Source organism: Artemia franciscana, chromosome 10 (genome assembly GCF_032884065.1).
Source record: "Artemia franciscana chromosome 10, ASM3288406v1, whole genome shotgun sequence".
NCBI classification, from domain to species: Eukaryota; Metazoa; Arthropoda; class Branchiopoda; order Anostraca; family Artemiidae; genus Artemia; species Artemia franciscana.
The window spans coordinates 47,661,219-47,683,499 of NC_088872.1; the positions used below are offsets into that span (position 1 = coordinate 47,661,219).

A 22,281-nucleotide genomic window follows, 5' to 3' on the forward strand; every position below is an offset into this window, starting at 1 on the left:
TAATCGTGGGGTAGGAAAATAACATAAAAAACAGTACGATTCACTTATAACGCAACAAGAATTTTTAAATCAGAGAAATATAATTTTTCTAAGCCAAAGCACTAAACATTATTTTAGCAGGTGCCTCTTAAGTAAAAAAACACATGGGTGAGATGAAAGTTCTTAGAGCACAACATAGTTTTATGCTGCACAACATATATGTGTGCATTTTTTATTTTATTCTTACTAATAGAGGGAATCATCCTCCTCGTGTGAAAAAACAGTTTCCATGGCAACTCTGTTGATTTAAGCAAAAATATTACTTGAAGGAGTTTCAGGCGCCTGGAAAAAATCCTATAGCAGCCTCACTTCCCTATCAGAAACTATAGTGTGTCAACCAAAGCAGTACTCATTTATTTACAACTACAAGTAGTATATGCATAGTTCTGTCTTTAACAAATGTAATTTACTTGGCATTTAGAGCTTTAAATAGTGTTCTCTGACATCAAAGGAAGTAAAAGAAAATAGAGCAATAGCAACCTTCCACTAAATACGTCCTCAGCCATTCTGATTGTGTCATGTATCTACATTTTACATCATTAGAAATCATATTATCAAAGTGAAAGACAAGGCGAGAAACGTGTTTCAGAGTCCAGTCTACACACAAATATAGAATAAAAAAGATCTACATTGTGGGGGTAACGTGGGGTGTTGCAGCAACGTTTGTTCGGCTTCGCCGAGGAAAGTGTTGCGAGAGCAACACTTTGGTTTTGTTTCCTCGCTTCGATTAAACGCTGAAGTTGTTTATCTGTAAGGATCTGGATATAAAAAAAAGTCCCCAACATGTCTTACCACTGGAACCAAATTGGTCTTACCATCAAATACACCGGAAACAAATAATAGGTGCACCAACTAGCAAAAGTTGCGAACCATTCATTGCCGAAGATGACTATGAGCTAACATACTGTTGCCTAAAACTCCTCTGTATGTCTCACAATTTGGCATCCGCCTATTTTTGGTTTCAGTGTGTACCCTACTACTATAGTTGGCAACCCCTTGAAACTTTCAAACTGGTACATCTCACGAAGGAATTTTTTTTTTACCAAAATATGGATGACATGTACTTTGATCAGCTTATCAAGAGCTATCGACTACCGTAGAAAAAATTTTTATCTGTCTTAGTTCAAAAGTTGACTCTTTTGCTGTAGGCCAAGTTTCTAACGTCATCACTTAGAAAGGAGCAAAGGATAAACTCTAATTTCTTAAGAAATGAGAGAACTTTTAAAGTTTAAGAGGCACATCTAATACCGTTTCTCCACTGCAGTCCCAAGTGCGAAAAATCGAATGATAAACTTAGCTGAAATCGCGAACAGAAATGGGTAGAAACAATAGATAACAGCACTTTCAGACCCGTGAGAAAATGCCACTTTTTTGTTTCCGTAAATTTTTCTATTTATCACTCAAAGAAGATACATTGGCTGTGGAGCCGGGTAACTGCAGCATATACTTACCACTTATAGATTTTAGTCCATCTTCAATATGAAACTGGTACCTGCCTGCTTGCCTGATAGAACAGAGCTTTCCACTCGAAAGCGGAAACATGGTTTGATGAAACCAAAGCTTGACTGCATAACTTCAGATAGTTCTCTCTGACATAGGCTATAAAACTCTACTTCACTGCACACACTATAGGGCGGATATAAATCCGCCCTAAGGTCCACACTTTCTGTAAAAACTGCAGGGATTAGACCCTTACCATTTTCTAGGAATAAGCTAAAATCGGTGTACTAGGAAAAAAAAAAAAAAAAAAAAAAAAAAAAAAAAAAAAAAAAAAAAAAAAAAACCAAAGCGTTGCTCACGCAACACAAAAAGAAAGAAACACTTTAAATGGTAAAAAAGAAAGAACACTTACTCTTGGATGGCCTTTTGGCTTCATGGCTTCCATCTCCATTTGTGCTTGGAGTCTACACTTAATCAGCTCTGTCGGACACAACGCAAAAGAACAAAAAAATGCAGCCAATGTTCCGGCTACGGCGTTACCTAGTGGATTTAACTCTTCTACTCTCTAAATTTAAACAAAAATATTATAATGCATTGAATTAATCATAGATAGTAACGCAATCAATAAATTATAAAATAGTTACTGTAATCCATTATTAATTATCTATACAAAGTAACGTTCCTTAAATTGTAATGAATTATTTTAGTATTTTGTGTGATTGTTGGGTTGGTGCGCTGGATTCGGGATCCCGTGTCTGAGAGGACGCGGGTTGGAATCCCAGTGTACCCAATTCTTCAGTTTGGGACGGGGGTCAGTGGCGTGACTCTGTAAGCTTAGCCAGAGTCGACCCAGCTCTAAATGGGTACCTGGAGAAATCTGGGGAAGGTAAACAGGAAGGGTGTGCGAAAGCAAAGGATGGCAGGCCCCCAGCCCTCCCCCCCATTGCACTTCCTGGATGAAGGGCCAAGAAATGGAGATCAGCACCGCCAGTACGGACTGTAAAGTCTAATGCCGTATCCTTTACCTTTACCTTTACCTGTGAACTGTAATAAATCGATAATAATATTAATCAAAGCTTACTCGGTCCTCTGGGGCACAATGCAAGAGGACAAAGTAATGCAGCTTAGGGTCCTGCAACAGTACTGGCTTACCTAGTGGATTTAACTCTTCCGCTCTCTAAAACAAAATAAAAATGCTTTAACGATTTCAAATAACTAATTATCCAGTGACTAACTTTCTTACTGATATTTTCTAACTTCAAATTAATCATTTATTAATTATCAAATTCACAATTAATTAATTATACAAATTACAGTATTGTTACTATTTATACAAGTAGAAATGACTATTAGTAATTACTGCAACTGCTGCTCCGACTACTACTAAAGCTCACTGCAGCACCAAGCCACTCAATGCCAACACAGCTGCACATGCTCTTTCTACGCCCCAATCTATTAAAAGATTCACTCTGTATCCCCTCCTATGAAGTTCTTATTTCCCTTTAATCCTTCCTTACAACCTCTTCAAATCTCATTCAGGGATGACCTGCTTTTCACTTTGTCCCAAATGGATGGACAACAAGAACAATCTTTGGGATTTTTTCATCCTTCATCCATAAAACATGTCATAGCGGTTTCAACCCTTCTTTCATTATAGCCCTTGAAACTAGAATAGAACAACAATCTTCGCAAAGCTTATTGTTCGACATACAGTTAAATGGGTAGCTAAAACTGTCAGTAGACCATTTCTCTGTAACAAATTTGACACATCTTCCTCTGCCTTTCGAAATACCCCGTCTCAGAAACGTAATAGACCTGTGTCGCAGTCGTTGGCTCCAATACTCTAGCCTTCCCAAACTTATTTTCCAAACCTTTTTTTTCGAACACTAAAAAGACACCCTTAGCCTGGGTTATTCTACTTTTTAGATCTTCACTGCATTCACTGATCAAACTTCTCGTTACTGAACTTTACCTCTACACTTTTGTTTGTTCCTAGTCAAAGCAACATTGATTTTCAAACCAATTCTTTTTCCCCAGACTCTTAAAACCTCCGAAAAGCCATTCATTTTGAGAACATTTTTACTTACTATTACTACTATTACAAATAACTCACTGCAACACAAAGCCGCCTGAGATCAACACAGCCTAATCTTGGTTCACAGACTTATCTCCATATTCTTTCTTTCACTGTGAACTTCCTTGAGCCTTGGCTTTTCTACTTTTTACAGCTTCAATACATCCACCATCAATGCTAATAATACTACCACGTAGGTGAAGTTATCCACTTAATCTATCTTCCCGTTTCCAAACATTACCTTTTCACATTCACTTAATCCTACACTAAATGATTTAGAAAAATTTCATACCTATTCTTGCACCCTGAAAACACAAAATTTCCAAAAGATCCTCCTTTCCTAACATTTTTATCTAAAAAAAACAAATCATCTGCATTATCTAAGTCCAGGAGAATGTCATATTCCTGTTTGATTCCATGGTCTCACGTAGCCTCTACCATGTTCCTTAGGGAAAAGTTCAACAAAATGACCCACACAAATGGAAATAGAAAACGACCCTGCTTAACTCCGGATTCAACAATAAACCAACTACTAAACTAGCAGTGTTGCCCTCGTATACAGCACGTATTCCTTTAATAGTTTAACTGGTATACCATTTAAGGATAAGACCTTCACTAAAGTTCTTCTATAGGCTGATGAAACCCTTTTCTATAATCTATAAAACTGGGGACTAAAAGGATTTGATGATTCAGGCACTTCTCAATTATTAATCTGCAAGAGGAATTTCCTACTTCACCTTGTTCAAAGATCATATTCATGGTCTTCAGTAATTTATCCCTAACTTCACAACTACCATATTTACAACGCCCATTTACCGTACTATCAGCAACCTGGGGCCTAATATTTTGTAATCCTTTTAGTACTGTCTCTAACTCTTTTTCGCAAAATAAGTCTTCCTTCACTTCTGAATTATCACAAACTCTTTCATTTCTTTCTGTATAATTTCTACAACATAGTCCCGATTTACTACATTGTCAAAATGTTCTGCCCATGTCTCTTTAACACTTTCCTTATTATTAATTGAAGTCCCGTTTCTATCTTTAACAGGGACAAGTCCAGATTGACTATTCCGTTTCAATTTCTTAACATGCCAATACAATATTTACTATAATGCTGTCTGGCTCAATCTACCAACTCATCAGGAATTTTATCCTTGACCTCTTTTTCAGACCTCCTTGATTTATGTTTCAATGTTTTTTCTACTAATGCTTATTCTTATACGATCTTCACAAACTATTTCCATAAATATTTTCCACCCATCTTCTACATTATCAGATTTTAAACTCTCCAGTTTCACATTTATTTGTTCCTGGAAAGTTTCTCTCAAGTTCTCATCTTAGAGTTTAACACGTCACAACTTTCCGGAACGTAGATACTCTCCAGTTTCACATTTAACTGTTCCTGGAAAGTTTCTCTCAAATTCGCATCTTAAAGTCTACCACATCACATCTTTCCGAGATGTAGATACTCTTCCTACATTTCAGCCTTGGATAAATTCTAGACGCTACTAGACAGTAATCTTTACTTTTAACACCAATAAGAGCACTCTTATTTACCCACGTATCTTGTAGCGGCCCTGCCAGTCTTCGACTTACAATGACACAATCAATAAAAATGGCCATCTTACGATCATCTTGAGTACAATGTTAATTTATGGGACATTTTATGACTAAACGCTGTTTTGGTTATAACCAGTTTATTATATCTATAAATTATACCAGTCTATAACCGTTGCTATTTTCCTTACCTACGCAAAATTTACCTAGCCTAGGATACCACCTGTCCCTATCTTCTTGTTCCTATATCTGTAGGTAAAATTCAATCGTTTCACTACTACCTCCGTCGTTCGGAACAACATGGGCATATACTATTATAATTGATACCTTGCACTTTTTAGCCTATTATTAATACCTCAACATAAGCATGAAATGAAAGCTTACTTATTCACGATGAGCCTTACTCCCTGCCTATGCACCACATCTTTCCTACCCCTCTAAATAAATTCTAATTTCATATTTCTCCGTCAAAACGCCAATACGATAGTTTTAATGTTGTAACGTTCCAAGCAAGAAGTCTCTGGAACCTCCAGGTGAATGGAGGCTTCCTGCAATCCTGGACCCATCTTGGTCAATACATGGTTTTCCATACATGGCACTGCTCTTTTATCAACAAAAACCGACGTCCAGCACAAGTAATCTTGAGTCTATAACCTCCGACTCATTATATATTCAAGTCTGCAAATATTATATAGCAATGGGAAGGGAGCCAATAGTAGATAACTTTATTAGGAAGAGGTCGCACAGCCATAGAAAGCCCACCAGCAAAAACAAAACCCAGAAGAATTTTTTATTTAGGGCACTCAAAACATCCACATAATCTAAGTCTAGGAGAGATACACCTTCCCATGTGATTGCATTGTCTTTCATGTCCTTTGCCATGTTTCATAGGAGAAAGCCCTGCAAAATAATTCATATAGAAGGGGATAGGACAGAATCCTGCTTATCTCGCCAATAAATCGGCTAATCTCACTTCCTACCGGAACCGTAGCAATTTTTTTCGTATATAGTACTAATTTCTATTCCTAATTGACAAATCATTATATTGTGCGTTGGAAGGATTGTGAGAAATAAACTTAGTGAATTTAGGTCAATTTAGTGACTTTTAGATATTAAAAAAAAGGAAAAAAACTTCAAAAAGGGTGGCCAACTGCTAAAAGGATGGCCAACTGCAAAGATTCTTAGCATCAAAAGTAGCAGTCAAACCCAGGGGTGTTACAAGCCAAAATGTTTGGAAGAGTGATAAATTTTACCGACTGGCTGATCATTTATATTGAGTGTTTTCACCACTCATTAATAAAATTTCATTTCTAGAACGAAAGTTGGGATGGCAATTCAGCCAAAAGAATCATATAATCGGAGTAAGAACAGCTGCTTAGTTCTTTTCCCATAAGAAGTGTATGAACAACGACATGGTGACCTAGTGAAGAACAAAGAAATATATTAGGAGAAAGAAAGAGCAAAGTTATCTATGAACAAATTCTACACGGTAAGCTTTACTATGTTCCATGTTCTTCATTTAAGCAAATGGAAAATTGTGGCACCATCCGTAAGATCAGAGTAGCGTTGGTAAAACTGTTGCATTAACCGACTACTACTGAGATTTTCGTAGAAGCAATATCATTATTTTCACGTTTTTTATTTAACCGAATAGAGAATAGTGACACCGTCCGTAAAAAATCAACGCTCACCTCAACCCCCCCCCCCCCCCCATGTGTGACGGCCCTGGTGAAACCAATAAATGCTGTTTTTCTAATTTTTCATATTAAATTTTTTAACTAATTAAATTTCATAACAAATTTTTCATGTTCCTATTAACCCTCCATAGTCACTTTTAACATACTCTTTTCTTTCTTTCAGTCATTATCAAAAATTCCGATTGTGTTTTAGCCAGCTCCAAGTCAGAGGAGTCCACGCAATCAAGACCCATTTCAAACTCTCAAATCCAGATTCGGGCAATCATCTGAAAGTTGCTTTTGCAGAAAAAAAGCAGCTTTATGCTCTATGAGACTCTTTTACTACTACCAACAATAATAACTCACCACAGCACTAAGCCGCCTGAGGCCAGTACAACTACGTACGCTCCTCCTCCTCCAACCCAATCTATTAAAAGCCTCTCGCTTTATACCCTCCCAGGAAGTTCCCACTTCCTTTAAATCTTTATTTATGACGTCCTCTCATCCCAGACGAGGACGACCTGCTTTCCGTTTAGCCCCAGAAGGTTGACCAAAAAGAACAACCTTTGGCAATCTGTCATCTTTTATCCGCAGAGCGTGGCCTAGTCATCTCAACTTTTCTTTCACTGTAGCCCTAGAAAGCGGAATTGAACCACATTTTTCGTATAAACTACTGTTTGAAATACGATCAGTCATTCGGGTAACCAGAACAATCCGTAGGCAATTTCTCTGGAAAACATCTAGTAAATTTATGTCCGCTTCTGGGAGCACCCATGCTTCCGAGCCATATTTGACAACTGTCATCACTGTAGCTTCCGATATACTAATCTTGGTTTGCAGACTTATCTTCCTATTCTTCCAAACTTTTCTTAACTGTGAAAAAACACCCTGAGCCTTGGTTATTCTACTTTAAACATCTTCACTGGTCCCACCGTCTTAACTAATAATGCTACCAAGGTAAGTGAAGCTGCCCACCTGATCAATCTTTTCGTTACCCAACGTCACCTTTTCGTCTTCACTTAATCCTAGCATTAATGACCTAGTCTTCTTAACGTTAATTTTCAAACCTATTCCAGCACGCTGAACTCGCTAAACCTCTAACAGTTCAATCATTTTGCTCATAATTTCATCTAATATGCTTAAATCATCAGCATAATCTAAATCCAGGAGATTTTTTCCTCCCCATTTGATTCCGTGGTCACCAATCGCCTTTCATGTGCTCCATAAGACAAAGTCTATCAAAGTGATCCATACAAAGGGGGATAGAACACAACCCTGCTTAACTCCTGATTTATTACAAAACCAGCTGCTAACGTCATTTCCTACCTTAACCCCAGCAGTACTATTTTCGTAGAGAAAACAAATCACTTTAATGTATTTGTTTAGTATAACATATAAGGATAAGAACTTTGCTAAAGATCTTCTATCGAAAGAATCGAACGCTTGCTCATAATCTAGAAAAATGAGGACCAAAGGTGTTTGACAACGAAAGGACTTCTCGATTATTAACCTAAGCGTAAAAATTTGGTCGACACATCTTCTACCTTTTCTAAAATCGCACTGTTCTTCTCAAAACTTTGTCTACAGCATCTCTTAGTCTAAAAAGTATCATATTACTGAAGTAATTTTCTACCTACAGTGTCCAGACGGATGCCTCGATAATTACGACACTCACTCTTGTCACATTTCGCATACAGTGGTTTAATTAAGGTTTTTCCAAAAATCATTAGGTACCTCCCCCTTTTCAAAAATCATATTCATAATCTCCAAACTTTTTGCAGCTCCATAATTGTCCATTTCCTTTCTTCAATTACTATGCGTCTTACAATAGCTTCCTCCCTTATTTCTTCTTGCGTCTTCTGCTTTTCCTTCCTGGCTTCTTGTGCAAGGATTGCCAGGTAGCTCACTCTTGCCCCTCTGGCTCTGGCTAGATAAGGTTAACTTTTAGTAGTAAGAGTATTTTCCAATCCTCCAAAGATCTTCATATTACAGGTGACAGCAATTCAAGCACTCAGTGACTTCTTATTCTGTTTGATCTATTTCTATCATCAGCAAGAATCTGGACTGACTTAAGATAAAAACTAGTTCAAAGGCTGTATTTTCATAGGAAAATTAAGGACGAATTATAACTAGTTCAACAATTAACAAATTTCAAGTTATCTGAAGCATTCTTAACGCTGACAAAACTTTCTGAATGGTCTGCTCATTAATTCTTGTTGACAATAAAGAAAGACCCACTGTCTTAATTCCAGCAGTTTGAATTTATTGATCAAAGAGCTGGCTCCAGTCCTTCCATCTTTAACAGTTTTACCAGATAGTTACAAGTTCAAAGCCTTTTCGTCACTCGGAGCTTCTTTTAGCAAATGTTTGCTTCTGGCCTAGAATATATTTTTTTACTCTTAGCAAAATATTCCATTAAAGAGTTCCAAGTATAATTCCGATATGTTTCCACAACGTTTTTTGGTCTTCAAAAAAGAAGCGTAATGGTTTCAGTAGTCTGAGTTGGAAATGGTCGAATGTTCACAGAAATTGGAAAGGCTCTCTTTGCTGAGATACCTTTCAGCAACTACCCCACAATCGAACTCAATTTTTCACATAGGAAGTAGATAAGAAGTTCATCCGGTTGCAAGGTTGCAGTAAAAGCAGAAAAACTACAAAACTATCAGAAATGAAACGGAGTTATGCCTTCATTTTCTCTCAATTTGAAAAATTCATAACACCAGATACTGAGACAACTTCATAACAGCGAACTTCCTGTTTAAAATGAATTTTAGAAACAAACCTCTAATCGATAGCCACTTCTCTAGAAGTCAATCTGTTTCCAGGGCAAGTGTAGGCCAACGTGTTGAGGCGTGCTTTACCCGTAAGCGTATTGGCAACTTCTGTAGTTCTTGAAAATTTCTCAGGTCCTCTAGTCTGCTGGGTCGCCATCGAAGAAGCGGTACAAGAAAATGATTAGTCTAGAGGAGTTTTTCCCAAGTCCTCCATTGCCTTCTGAAAATCGTTTGCGTGGAGTAGATTCTGCAAGTCCTTATATTCACAAAGCCAGTTTTGCAGCCAGTAATCCTTTTAGTTTCATCAAGAACTTCAAATAGTTCCTTCTTTAATTTTTATGCTTTTAAAACCAAGGTTTTTTTAAACTTTCGTCTCAAATTATCATACTTCCTAAAGGCAAACAAGCCTGGGACATACACTTAATCAACTCACCTGAAAGAGCATCGAAACTAGGGCCCCAACAAGCACTGTCTCCGATTGTCTGCAACAACCTTCCCATCCAGTTTTGACCAAAATCGTAATCGTATCCTTCTCGTCTTTCTTGTTTCTGTCGTATCGTTAAATACAAGAGCAAAAAACATTATCACAGTTTAGTTACCACGGGCAATCTAAAATACGGAGGGAGTGCTTCCTAAAGTAGTCTCAAGGTCCAAGAAAAAGCTCATCTGGTACTACTGTTCTAAACATTGACCAGAAATATTTATTGATGTTTTGTCATGAGACTGCAAGATTCGAGTCTGCAACTTTTAGTGCCCACAACATGTCTCAACACGTTGGCTTACCCTTGCCATGGAAAAGGAAAGCATCAAAAATCTACGTCCCTTGCCTCTTGAGTACTTTTTGTATTTTCTGGCTCTTTTCCTATCTTGAACAATTGTCCAAACAGGCTAGAATATAATTTACTATTTTGCAGAATCTACTCTACACACAAAGATTTGAAGAAGGCAATGAAGAACATGGGAAAAACTCCTCTGAACTAATATTTTGTTGTACTGCTGTTTTGATGGCGACCCAGCAGCCTAGAGGACCTGAAAAATTTCCAAGAAGAAAAGAAGTTCCCAAAACGCATACGGATAAAGCACCCCTCAACACGTTGGCTTACACTTGTCCTGGAACAGATTGCATCAAAGGCCTACAACAGCCTACAACAGCTCAGCTGTCAGCAGAAAGAGATATATCCCTATAAATATATTGATAGCTGCGAAAAAATAAACGATACAAAATTACCATCAAAAATTCAAAAAAATTACCTTCAAAAAGGTCAGCTCTGTGACGGTTGCCTTTGGGGTAAGCTGGACTCAAAGGTTTTAAATAATTTTTAAAGTCTTCACCTGAATTCTTACAAAGAAGCAATCACAATTGATTTGGGTTATGGTTCAGCTTAAGGCTTATTCATAACAAGATTAAGCTAATGCTAACATTATCTAACATTGTGATTCAGTCACCATCAAAATTTTAAGTTTAACTTCTTCATAGTAGAAATTATTCGATTGAATAATTCAGAATAAATAAGATGAAAGCGTGCACCATAATCTTAAACTCCCACACAGTTTTTTCTTTCTACCCTCCTATGGATTAGGAATAAAGTTCTCTGATTAGCTTGGCCATGACTAAGTTCAAGGTGACTGAACTTCGGTTTTGGATTCTTCCAGTTCTGGATGCTAGCTAAATCTCTACAATAGTAAAACCGCATAGTGAACGGGCTTTTAGCATTTTGTTGCAAACCAAACATGCAAACCTACTATAATCGGAAACACTAGTGCATCACTTACGATAAAAACTGCCTGTTAGGGTATTGTTGCTTCAACCAATATGAATCAAAGTTGTTTTTGCCAATTGTAAGAAGAACAGACTATAAAATAGAAAATTATATTCCAGCCTATTTGGACAAGTGTTCAAAATAGAAAGAGAGCCAGAAAATACAAAAAGGACTCAAAAGGCAAGGGAGGTAAATTTATTTTGATGCTTTCTTTTTGAATTTTCATTTTTACCATTAATTAATCACCAAATAGCCTCAAGAGTTTGACATGATAAAGAATGACAAAAGAAGTGACAAGGTTACTCTGCAAGCTCCATGGGTAATGTAATTAACTGATTACAATGTGAATCATTAATCAATTTTCACTTTATATTTCTATGGTATATAGGCTATGGCGAAAAAAGCAAAATAAGCTTTCTACAATAAACAATAATCAAAAAAGAATCATGAATCACTAAGAACATTACATATTGAATCTCATTCTCCAGATAAAGACATTAGATATCTCCAGATAAAGACAAAAGATGAAGACATTATAAGCGTAAATTTCGACATGAATTAACTAATTACCTAAACCAGGACTATTAACAATACATTGAAAGAAAATAGAATACAGCTTTTATTATATAAAAAAAAATGCTTTGTTAGAAAAATACATTTGACCAAAATCATCTAAATTACTGAGTTGAGTTAACCAAGTCTTTACATAAACTGTACAAAGAGTATAGAAAGACAACCTCGTAATAATTAAAACTTACAGTGGTATCAATTTCGAAAAATAAAGAGAGGGGCAAATGTATTATCAAAATCTAATATATTTAAATAATTTTCAAAGTAAAATAAAAAAAAACATTCAACGAAATCACAAAAAAGTTATGTTTCAGAATCTAGGGGGATGCTCCTCAGCCAAAACCCTCTCCCCCCAAACAGAAATCACTTAGAGCTTCAGCTGATTTCAATCAAGTTCACATGATTTCAATCCCAAATGATGAATATAAGAAATTTAAAAATAAAATACATCACTGGTTCCTTTTGTTCTGAAAATAAACAAGAGAATGCAGCAATGGAAACCCAATGAGGTTGCCCAGTGGAGTTAGTTTCCCAGTACACAAAAATAAAATAAATCACAAGATTGATTTTTCTCTTCCCAAAAAGAGTTTCTATTAGAGTAGGGCTTCTTAAACTATGGGTCGCGACCCCATTTGGGGTCGCGTAGAAAAATTATGGGGTCGCGAGTGATAAAAATAAAATTTAACAAAAAATATTTTTTAACTTGTAAAATTATTGTTATAAAGAAAAATAACAATCATCGTAGATAAATATATCATGAAATCTTCTGGTTCGGAAAGACTGTTTATACCAGCATTTATATTCTGATCATTATAATATCTTGTATAAATTTAATATGAATCAGAAATGTTATAGAAAATTATAGCAAATGTAGATTTATTTTTGTCAATCTCTTAAAACCGAAATAATCCTGATAATATTATCAACAAAATTTCTAAGTGTTATTTTGAAGAAACTATATAAACATTTCGTGTTATTTTCATTTAGCCATTGTATGATTGTGAACAAAGTGCATGTTATTCCAAATTAGTCAGTTTAACCCTTTTGCAACCGACGGGACCTTACAGTCCCAGCATGTAAAAATCCTTTGGGCGCTTCTTAATTAATTGATAGCACCACAATTGAACGATGTGCTTCAGGAAGCTGTTAAGGTCATAAATTTTATTAAGAGATATGCCCTTAACAGTCGCTTATTTTCAAATCTCTGTAAGGATACGGATTACAACTACACAACTTTGTTATTACATGCAGAAGTAAGATAATTGTCAAGAGGCTAAAGTTTAAAAAGATTATTGTTATTAAAACACGAGATCGAAATATTTTTACCGAACGAAAATGTGAATTTGCTGCTTTTTTTCAAAATGACTTGCGGCTATCCAAGCTGTGTTATTTGTCAGAGATTTTTGCGAAGTTAAACGATCTTAACTTGTCTCTTCAAGGAAAAAATTGCGATATGTTTACATCAAACGATAAAATTGAAAGTTAAATTAAAAAGATCAGCGTTTGGGAGAATAGGGTCGAAAAAAATTCGTTCGAAATGTTTTCCAATGTCGACAATTTTGTAATTGAGAAAATTCATCGTAAAACTTTTATTGCAAAAACTATTGTAGATCACTTAAAAGCGCTAGAAATACAGTTCCGGACTTATTTTATATTAAATATTGATTTACAAAAAATAGTTTGGATTCAAAAGCCGTTTTGGATTGGCTTAAGTGAGATTGATCATCTGCCACTTCAAGCTCAAAAGGAATTTGCTAAGCTTTCCTGTGACTCAAACTTAAAACTAAAATTCCAAAAAAAAAGCCCCTGACTGAATTCTGGATCGGAACTAGAACTGAATTTCCCACAATCACCGATATGGCGTTAAATGTACTTCTGCCATTCAACACTGCATATTTAAGTGAAGTTACTTTCTCAGCTTTAACACACATTAAATCCCAATATTGTTCAGCGATAAAAAATGTTGAAGAGGTCTTACGTCCAGCAGTTTCAAACATTAAACCAAGATTTGATTTGTTATGCAATAGAAAACAGGCATATCCATCTCATTAAATTTTTAACGTAAACTTTAATTTAATATTTACCACGCAACTACTTAGATATATTCGAGAGAATTAAGACGGTCAGAATCCACTTTTGTTTTTGAAACTATAATAAAAACATTTCTATAACATTTTATACAATTTTCAATTTTAGATTTTTATATGATTCAAAACGAATTCTAAATTTATATATTTTCATATGCATATGTATATTGTTACTTAATAAATATATCATCAAAAAATATTAATTGTTTTTTTTATATTTGTTGGGGTCGTTAAGAAACTCGCAATCATAAATGGGGTCGGGAATCACAAAAGTTTAAGAAGCCCTGTATTAGAGAAATAATCGAAATTAAATTATGCCAACATTCGCAAAACTTTTTTACTTTATAAATAAATCTATTCTGTGATAGAGTTTGATATGCAAATGAAGGTGATATAAGATTAAGTAAAAAAATATCTGATCATAAATTACAATAATAATAAAAATAACAAATGAGCCCTAGATTAATTCAGAATTAATTTCCCCCTTCCACCAATGTTAACTGCTAAAGAGCTACAGCTAAACTTAATTTAAAGTATTTAAAAATTCATTGGACCTCTCTCTCTTTTAATCATGTTTTTTTTTCTCTCTCTGTCTCTTAACAAGAAGTTTAATATTCTCAGTCAAAAACAACCTTCTAGAACAAGAATATACTTTGAACTTATGAATGAAGGAGCCTTATTCCAACACTCTACAATCGTCTATTCTATATGATAAGACTGGAAAAAATACACATTACATACAAGACGCATAACTCTTTAATTGTTCTTGCAAATAGGGCCTACGAAATCTACAAATTCGAGATTACCTTTTGATTAGTGAACTTCAAAACATACTTCTGGTAAACTCCATAGAATCCAAATAGTACCGAATTTTCAGCTATATTTTTCACAAAGACAGGAGTAGTCCCTGCATAGAGTCCTCTAATTCCTTTTTTTTCAAATATATATCTTTTCAACTGAACAATTATAAAATGTACCTTTGAGTACCATTGCCCCATAGAATGTCTAATTTTCCATAGCTCTTTAATTGTTCTTGCAAATGGGACCTACAAAATCTATAAATTCGAGATTACCTTTTGATTAGTGAACTTCAAAACGAGCTTCTGGCAAACTCCATAGAATCCAAATAGTACCGAATTCTCTGCTATATTTGCCACTAAGGCAGGAGTAGTTCCTGCATAGAGTCCTCTAATTCCTTCTTTTCTGAATGTTTCAACAAAACAAGACACCATATTTTTGTGAATATCTGGGAAAGTCTGCATTTTAACTTTGACTGTGTCAAGAGACTGTCCAACATAGACATCGGCTATTCCACCTAAGCAAGAAAGATAGTTCTTTATGTATGTTTTTTATTTGGGAGAGAGGCTTAAAATTAGGGTCTGGCAGGAGTCTAATAGCATTTTAGATTGATGTCAACCTAGTTTAATTAGTTGACTTGAAATTAGGTGCTTGTTCCTTATTTATTCAAAGACCTCTCATACAAAGACAGAAAAAGAGGGAACGTAAACAAAAGAAAATGAAGACACTAAATGCAAATCAAACAGTGAAGAAGACAGAAAACATTTTGATCATTTGAAGTGAATGCTTGTTGTGAACTCAAGTATTATGGGGTGCCAGAAAAAATGGTGACCATGATTATAATCTTGTATGAAGAGACTGGGTTGTGTTAATGCAAGAATGGCAAAACCTGATTTTTGGTGTCTGTCAAGGACTGGTACTTTCCCTTTTTTAGTTAAAATGGACCACATATTAAAACAAAACTCCAGATACAGCGTAAAAGTAAGCAGTAAACAGCTCTGTAATTTAGATTTTTGCAGATAACATAGTCTAGCTAGATAATTCAAAACAGATGTTAAAACAGCTAGCCAACATAATGCTTTTGTAAATAACACAAAAATATCCAGCTAGCCATCAACGTCCCTAAAATCTCACTGCTTGTTCTGTAAAGCAAGAATAATTATAGAAAGACCCAGGGAGTTCAAATACCTGGGTAGCTTCATCAATTGTGCAGCGAAATGAAACCAAGATTAAATGCAAAAATGATCAGTCAAGCAGAGCTTTTAATAGACTCATATTGGTACCAGCCAGCCTATAGGCCTTAAACTACTGGGAAGAGGTAGCTCAAGTACATGCACTTCCCACAACATTTCATTAGAATTACGTAATTTCATAAGGAGAACCCTTTGGTAGCTGATTGGAGGATATTTTATTTTCAATAAGAAAGTGTTTTAAAGTGTTTGAAGTTGTAAATAATAGTCCATGTTCTTTTTTTCTGTGCCCTTTTTGTTTTTCTTTTCATTTTTTTACACTACTCTTTAGTGCATTTTTGTTGTATGGCGAGGGTAACAATAAATTATTATTATTATTATTATTATTGCCTCTGATTACAAACCCTTTTTTTCTAAGGTAGATCGAATTCCTGGGCAGAACTGCAGAAGTGGGAAATGTTTGTTATACTATCCAGTGGGTGCCTTTTCAAATCTGTTTATTTAGGTTAAACAATGCTTGCTTTTGATATTTACACATTCAGGTGAACTTATACATGCCACTGGTCTCAAGAACAAAGAGAAGCATTTATCATACCAAAAACTCTAAAAATACTACAATCATACAGATTTTGTCTACAGTACTAATTGCAGTCCCCATTTTAAGTGTTCATTCCGGATTTTTCAGACTCTTTGACCTCAAAGACATAAAGGAAATTGGTTAAGAAAAATGTCCCTGCCTACACTGAATTTTATCATCATTTTGAACCCAAAGCTCTGAAAATGGCAGGCATGCATGGAGTGTTGCCTGTAGCATAAATTACAGTCCATATTTTAGGCATACATTTCCAGTTACTACAGCATATTAGGTGACAAGTTTCAGTCTTTTGCTTAAAGCCATGTCAGTTTTTTTATGATTAAAAGTATACTCCATTCCCTTTCCCTGGTTTAGATAAAATGATTGGCATTGTAATAACCCCAACATAAGACCTATATAGCCTCAACTTAACTGAGGCTACTTGTCATTTTTCTCTTTACTGTGTTTTTTTTTCTGCCTCCATCCCTTTACATAGAGCCTTGTGGGGGGGTATAAGATATTGTGTTTATGTATCTACTATGTGCTTGACAATGTTTATATATCATCTAAATAAATATCTTATCTTACATTGGAGCCATTTCTAACATCTAAATTCCCTTGTTTTTAAGATATGAAAACAAGGGAAGTTTTTTTTTTCTTCAGAAAACAAAGGAAGAACTTGGTAAACATTCAGATACCAACTTTAGAGACATTATGCCATTATTTTATTGTTTCCTTTTAGCCAATAAAATCTGTCAAGGCTTAAAAATAGAGGGATATCCAAATAACAAAATAGGTACTAGTAAATTATGTAGAACACACCCAAGAAGTAAAGTAAGGTTCATCCTAATGAAATATACAAAAATATGATGATAATATAATAAATTTAGGAATATAATTATGGAAACTACAACAAAGAACTATGGAAAGCAAGCTGCATAGAACACAATGTACTAAATACCTAACTCCTAACCACTTCTATAAATTAAAAACTCAATTAACATATAAATACATCAAAAAACTTTCTCACTAAAAATAAGCAAATCACAACTAATTGAAGAGAGGCAAACCAGTCTTTGTCTGACTTAAGAGAGCAAAATTGTGAGTGTGTTCTGTGCCACATTCTTGAGTGTGACAAGTACCACATAACATTATGAAATCATGATTTTCAAACAGAATTTTTTTAAACCATTCTTGTCTTTTGTATAAAAAAAACCAACAAATGAATAAGAGGCTAAAGCAAGAATTTATTGATTATCACCTAGACATTATTTCTTTTTCATGGAAGAAAATAGGAAAAATTTAACAAGGACATGAAATAGGATGTGCCTTATGTCCACAGTTTTCCTACTTCTTTTTGACCTGACAACTTAAGAGTAAAATATGATTTTTCAACTTCTTTTCAAAATGAAAGCAAAGAATTATACTAACTTTAGAACTGAAAGGAAAAATAGCAAACTGGGCTATGATTTTAAAACTGACAACAAAACCTAGTGACTTTATTTAATTATGTAAACAAATGCTTAAGTTAAATGAGTATTAATCTTTGATCTTCTGCAGCTTCTCACATTTCCATTTTCTCACCTTTAAGAGAAGTGCATCAGGTATGTCCCATGATGCATCCATCACAAACCTATGCATATGCATAAGACAAAAATGCTGCTTGGGTTGAGCATCCTTCTTAGAGGGTTCTTAATGAGCATGAGCAGATAAAATTTTCTCTCTCCCAAGGCACTGGAGTGAGGACATCAGTATTGGGCATACATAAACAGTCATAGTGCAAAAATAGGCCTAGTAAAATCACCAGTTTTTTGATAATATCACAAAGCAAAAAACAAATTTGGAGATAAATTGCCTACACTATGATCCTACAAGCAGCCCTGTCACCATTAACTGGCTAGATTAGCAGTAAATATTGAGCAGTTCAAATTTACTCACCTACAAAAAAACTGAACACACCACTAGTTGCCATTTTTTATGCAATTTCTGAATATAATAGTCACTTTTCTTGCAAATTCAATTTTAAGCCCTTTTAGAACCCTTGAAAACAAAATTTCATTTTAAATTTTTGGATACAAAAATGGGTTATAACACTTGTTTCAAACTTACTATTTCACTATAAAACCATTTTGTAAAAGTTGTATAATTCACAAACACTGATTTGTCAAGATTAAGTTACCTTAAATTGCAGCTTGGAGCAATCTAAGGATTTCTTCTTGTAGAGCTCCAGAGATGACAATTTGAGATGAATTCAGGATTCTTTAGTGACCAGGTGCACTGTGCTGATCTGTAGTATCTTAGTTGAGTTTACACTCTCTAGAAAACCACTCAGAATCCAGCAGTACCAGTTTTTCCAGAGAGTTTATTCCAAGTGTTTATGATTCTTTAAGAAAAGAATTGAGCACAGACTCTGGATAGGGTGGCCTGCTTAACAAGTTTCAACTGATGACCCCTAGTTCTTGAATTAGGACCAAAAGTGGGAAATAATACTTAGAGTGTATTAGACCTCATTAACTTATAGGTTAAAATGGCATCACCTCTCCTGTATGCAAGAGTTGCTAGTTTCAGCTTTGCTAGTCTTGCAGGGTGAGAAAGTTCCTGCATGCCAGATATCACTTTGGTGGCATGTCCCTGCGTATCTTCCAACACTTTAATGTCTTTTTTAAAATAAGGGGTGGCTAGAGACATTCCAGCTTCAGCTTAGGGCACACAAGTCCCTTGTATAGAAGAAGGGTGACTTTAGGGGAGCATGTAGAAAGAGTATGCTTAATCCATTCCAAGGTTGAATTAGTACCAGCATCAAGTTGAATAGAAAAATCAAAAAAGAATCTGCTATGTTTCCTTCTTATTCTGTCAGGATGCTTACAAACTGCTGTTTTGCCTATATGTTGAAGGTAATTGCTTAGTTTAATCACAAGCTGTCTAAACTGGAAACTATGTTGCAAAGCAGCATAGTTTCCATAATATAGCACTAGAAATGCTAATTCTAGTTGTACATCTATTTCAGGACACTCCTTCTGCATTTTTTAATGGTTTACCAATAAAGTGAATATACCACTTGATGCATTTTTTAATGTCCTTTACAAATATAATAATTGCTTCTACTGTAAATTCAAATTTAAGCATGTTTTAACCTAGCCCAACCTAACCTTACTATAAATAATTTTAGCACTGAGAAAATGTAGCATTATTTTATGGAAAACAAGCAATAACTCATATTTTAATCGAAAATTTGCCATTTTTTAAAGCTCAAAAGTGCTTAAATTTTAATTTGTGGTAGAAGTGATCATTATATTCATAAAGAACAAAAAAAAAGCATCAAGTGGTATGTTCACTTTATTGGTAAGTCAGTTATAAGAATTGTCATAATTTTTTGAAAAATTGTCATTTTTAAGAGCTGAAAAAGTGCTTATGTGCTTAAGTTGAAAAATATGAAAACAAACAGAGAAAACATGGATCAATGTTGGTATTACCAGAACGATTTTTTTGGGTCGTGAAACTATTGTTAATAGATGCATTTTGACTTTTTGAACATCTTTCCTCTCTTGCAAAACTACTGCAAACCCAACCTAACCTAACAAAAAAATTGTTTCTAAAAGCCACAGATAAATTTTCAGTCTTAAAACATTAGTGATTTCAAATTTCTGATCAACAAAAATGGAAATGATTGCAATTCTATATGTATAAATACAAGAATATTTGGGTTGGAATAAACTCCATAACCATGAGTTTGCGGTAATTTTCCAAGAGAGAAAAGATGTTCAAAAAGTCAAAATGTATCTATTAACAATAGTTTCATGACCTAGAAAATTGTTCTGGTAATATCAACATGGACTGAAACATGGGTAAAATTCTAGTTAATTGACTTCTTGTTATCTAGGAAAGGGTTTAAATTAGGAAAATGAAACTTTCAGGGATGAGTCTACAGGCTAAAGTATGTCCAGGGAAGGTATTTTAAAGTACCCACCTTGACTCCTTCTTCCTCTAGAGGACCCTGAAATTTGCCTAATTGACAGGTCTACACTAAAATTTTGACAAAACAACATTTTACCTTAATTTTCAGTTACTAGTTGCATTTTGCTCCCTTTAGTTCTGAAAATGCAATTCCTGTTATTTGAGTAGAATTTTGAGCCATATCATTATTTTTTTTTTTTTTTTAATTTAGGAAATGGATTTGTATATCTTTAAAACCTTATAAAATGGGATTGAGCAAAGTTATGAAGCTGAAAACAATTTTGTTGTACTTCCATTAAGCAGAAGATCTATTTTGCAAGGTTTCACTTTTATAACACAAATATTTTAAGAGGTCATCAAAGGTCAAGGCCCTCTAGAGGGAGAAAGAGTGAAGGTGGGTACTTTAAAATACCTTCTTGGGACATACTTTAGCCTGTAGACCCATCCTTGAAAGTTTCATTTTCCTAACCTAAACCCTTTCTGAGATAGCAAGAAGTCAATTAACTAGAATTTTACAAAAACATGGTGGATAAAAAATGCAGAATTTTTTTCAAACTTAACTGTGACAAATTAATAGGCCTACTTGCAGATTTGGCTATATAACTTTAGTTAAATGGATTTTAAAATGAAATAGTAAGTTTGAAACAAACATTTTAACCCTTTTCATACCAAAAAACATACAGAAATTACCATTTTCAAGGGTCCAAAAAAGGCTTAAAATTGAATTTGCAAGAAAAGTAATGATTAGGCCTATATTCAGGAAGAGTGTAAAAATGACATCTTATGGTATGTTCACTATATTTGTAGATCAACAGCATGAACTGCTCAATATTTACCAGGTTAGCTAGGATGATTTAATGCAAGGTAAAACTCTCAAGAAATTGTAAGTTTATATCTTTAGTTAGAATACAATGAGTAGGCCTACATTGAGGGTAATAAATTGACTGTTTATCAGAGAAAACTGAAAATTTGTCTCTTTTTTCAGATTCCAAGCGTCAAAGGGGCTTGTGAGTCTTTCTTAGCATAGAAGGCAAACTTCTCATGGGAGAAACAGCCTAGGTGTTTAGAGGGTATTGCATTCAAAATTAGATTAAGGCTACCTAGAGATCCAGCAATGAATCCAACAAAAGCCTCTCGTCCTTTATGTCGAATTTCTTCTTCTTTTGGTTTTGTTACTGCAATTATAGGCTGAATAGTATTTTCCATTTTCTCACACTACAGGAACAGGTTTTGAATTTTTAAATTTTTATTTTCACAAGTTGCTGATTTGGCAAGAACGGCTTTAGCTAACGTGCCTCATCGCTAGTTTAATAGCCTTCCCTGTTAATTTTGTCACTTTTCAGTAATCTTAGCCTAAAATCGTAGATAGGAGGCCTTATGCTCTTTCTAAATCCTTACTTGTTTAATGTGCTGTTTAAAAATCATCGGTTTCAGAAAATGGAGGAAGTACACATTATTTGATTTAACTATATCAATGTGGATTTTGTAAGACAAATCTCATCAAGAAGAATTCCAAGGTAATGGGGATAACCTATTCATTTTCACCTATAATCTTAAGAGACTACTGCGTGACGTATGTGTCAGGACTACCCGAAAAAGTTATAGAAACTCGAAGAAAACCGAAGTTAAAACTTGGAAACAACAAGATGGAAATAGTCCAAAGCAAACCATGGAAGAGCTGTCCCAAATAAGGCAAGAAGACTTTTCTACAGTAAAGCTTGGTTAAATGCTACCATTAATAAAGTACTGCCTTCATCGAATAAAACTGTGCTGTCATCAGAATCTGAC

General features: G+C 34.7%; 1 protein-coding gene across 3 annotated transcripts in view; it reads right to left on the reverse strand.

The window, feature by feature from the left end:
- The window catches only part of LOC136032282 (mitochondrial ornithine transporter 1-like), a 41,247-nt gene extending 19,504 nt beyond the window's left edge, over positions 1 to 21,743 (reverse strand). For 2 of the 3 annotated variants that reach the window (XM_065712546.1, XM_065712545.1), the window contains exons 1-3: positions 21,594 to 21,743; positions 15,051 to 15,292; positions 1,892 to 2,044 (exon numbers count right to left, since the gene is read on the reverse strand). In XM_065712546.1, coding sequence (XP_065568618.1) covers positions 1,892 to 2,044; positions 15,051 to 15,292; positions 21,594 to 21,699 — 501 coding nt within the window. In that variant the 5' untranslated portion in view covers positions 21,700 to 21,743. The other variant, XM_065712547.1, reaches the window with a different exon arrangement.
- Between the last annotated feature and the right edge of the window lie 538 nt (positions 21,744 to 22,281).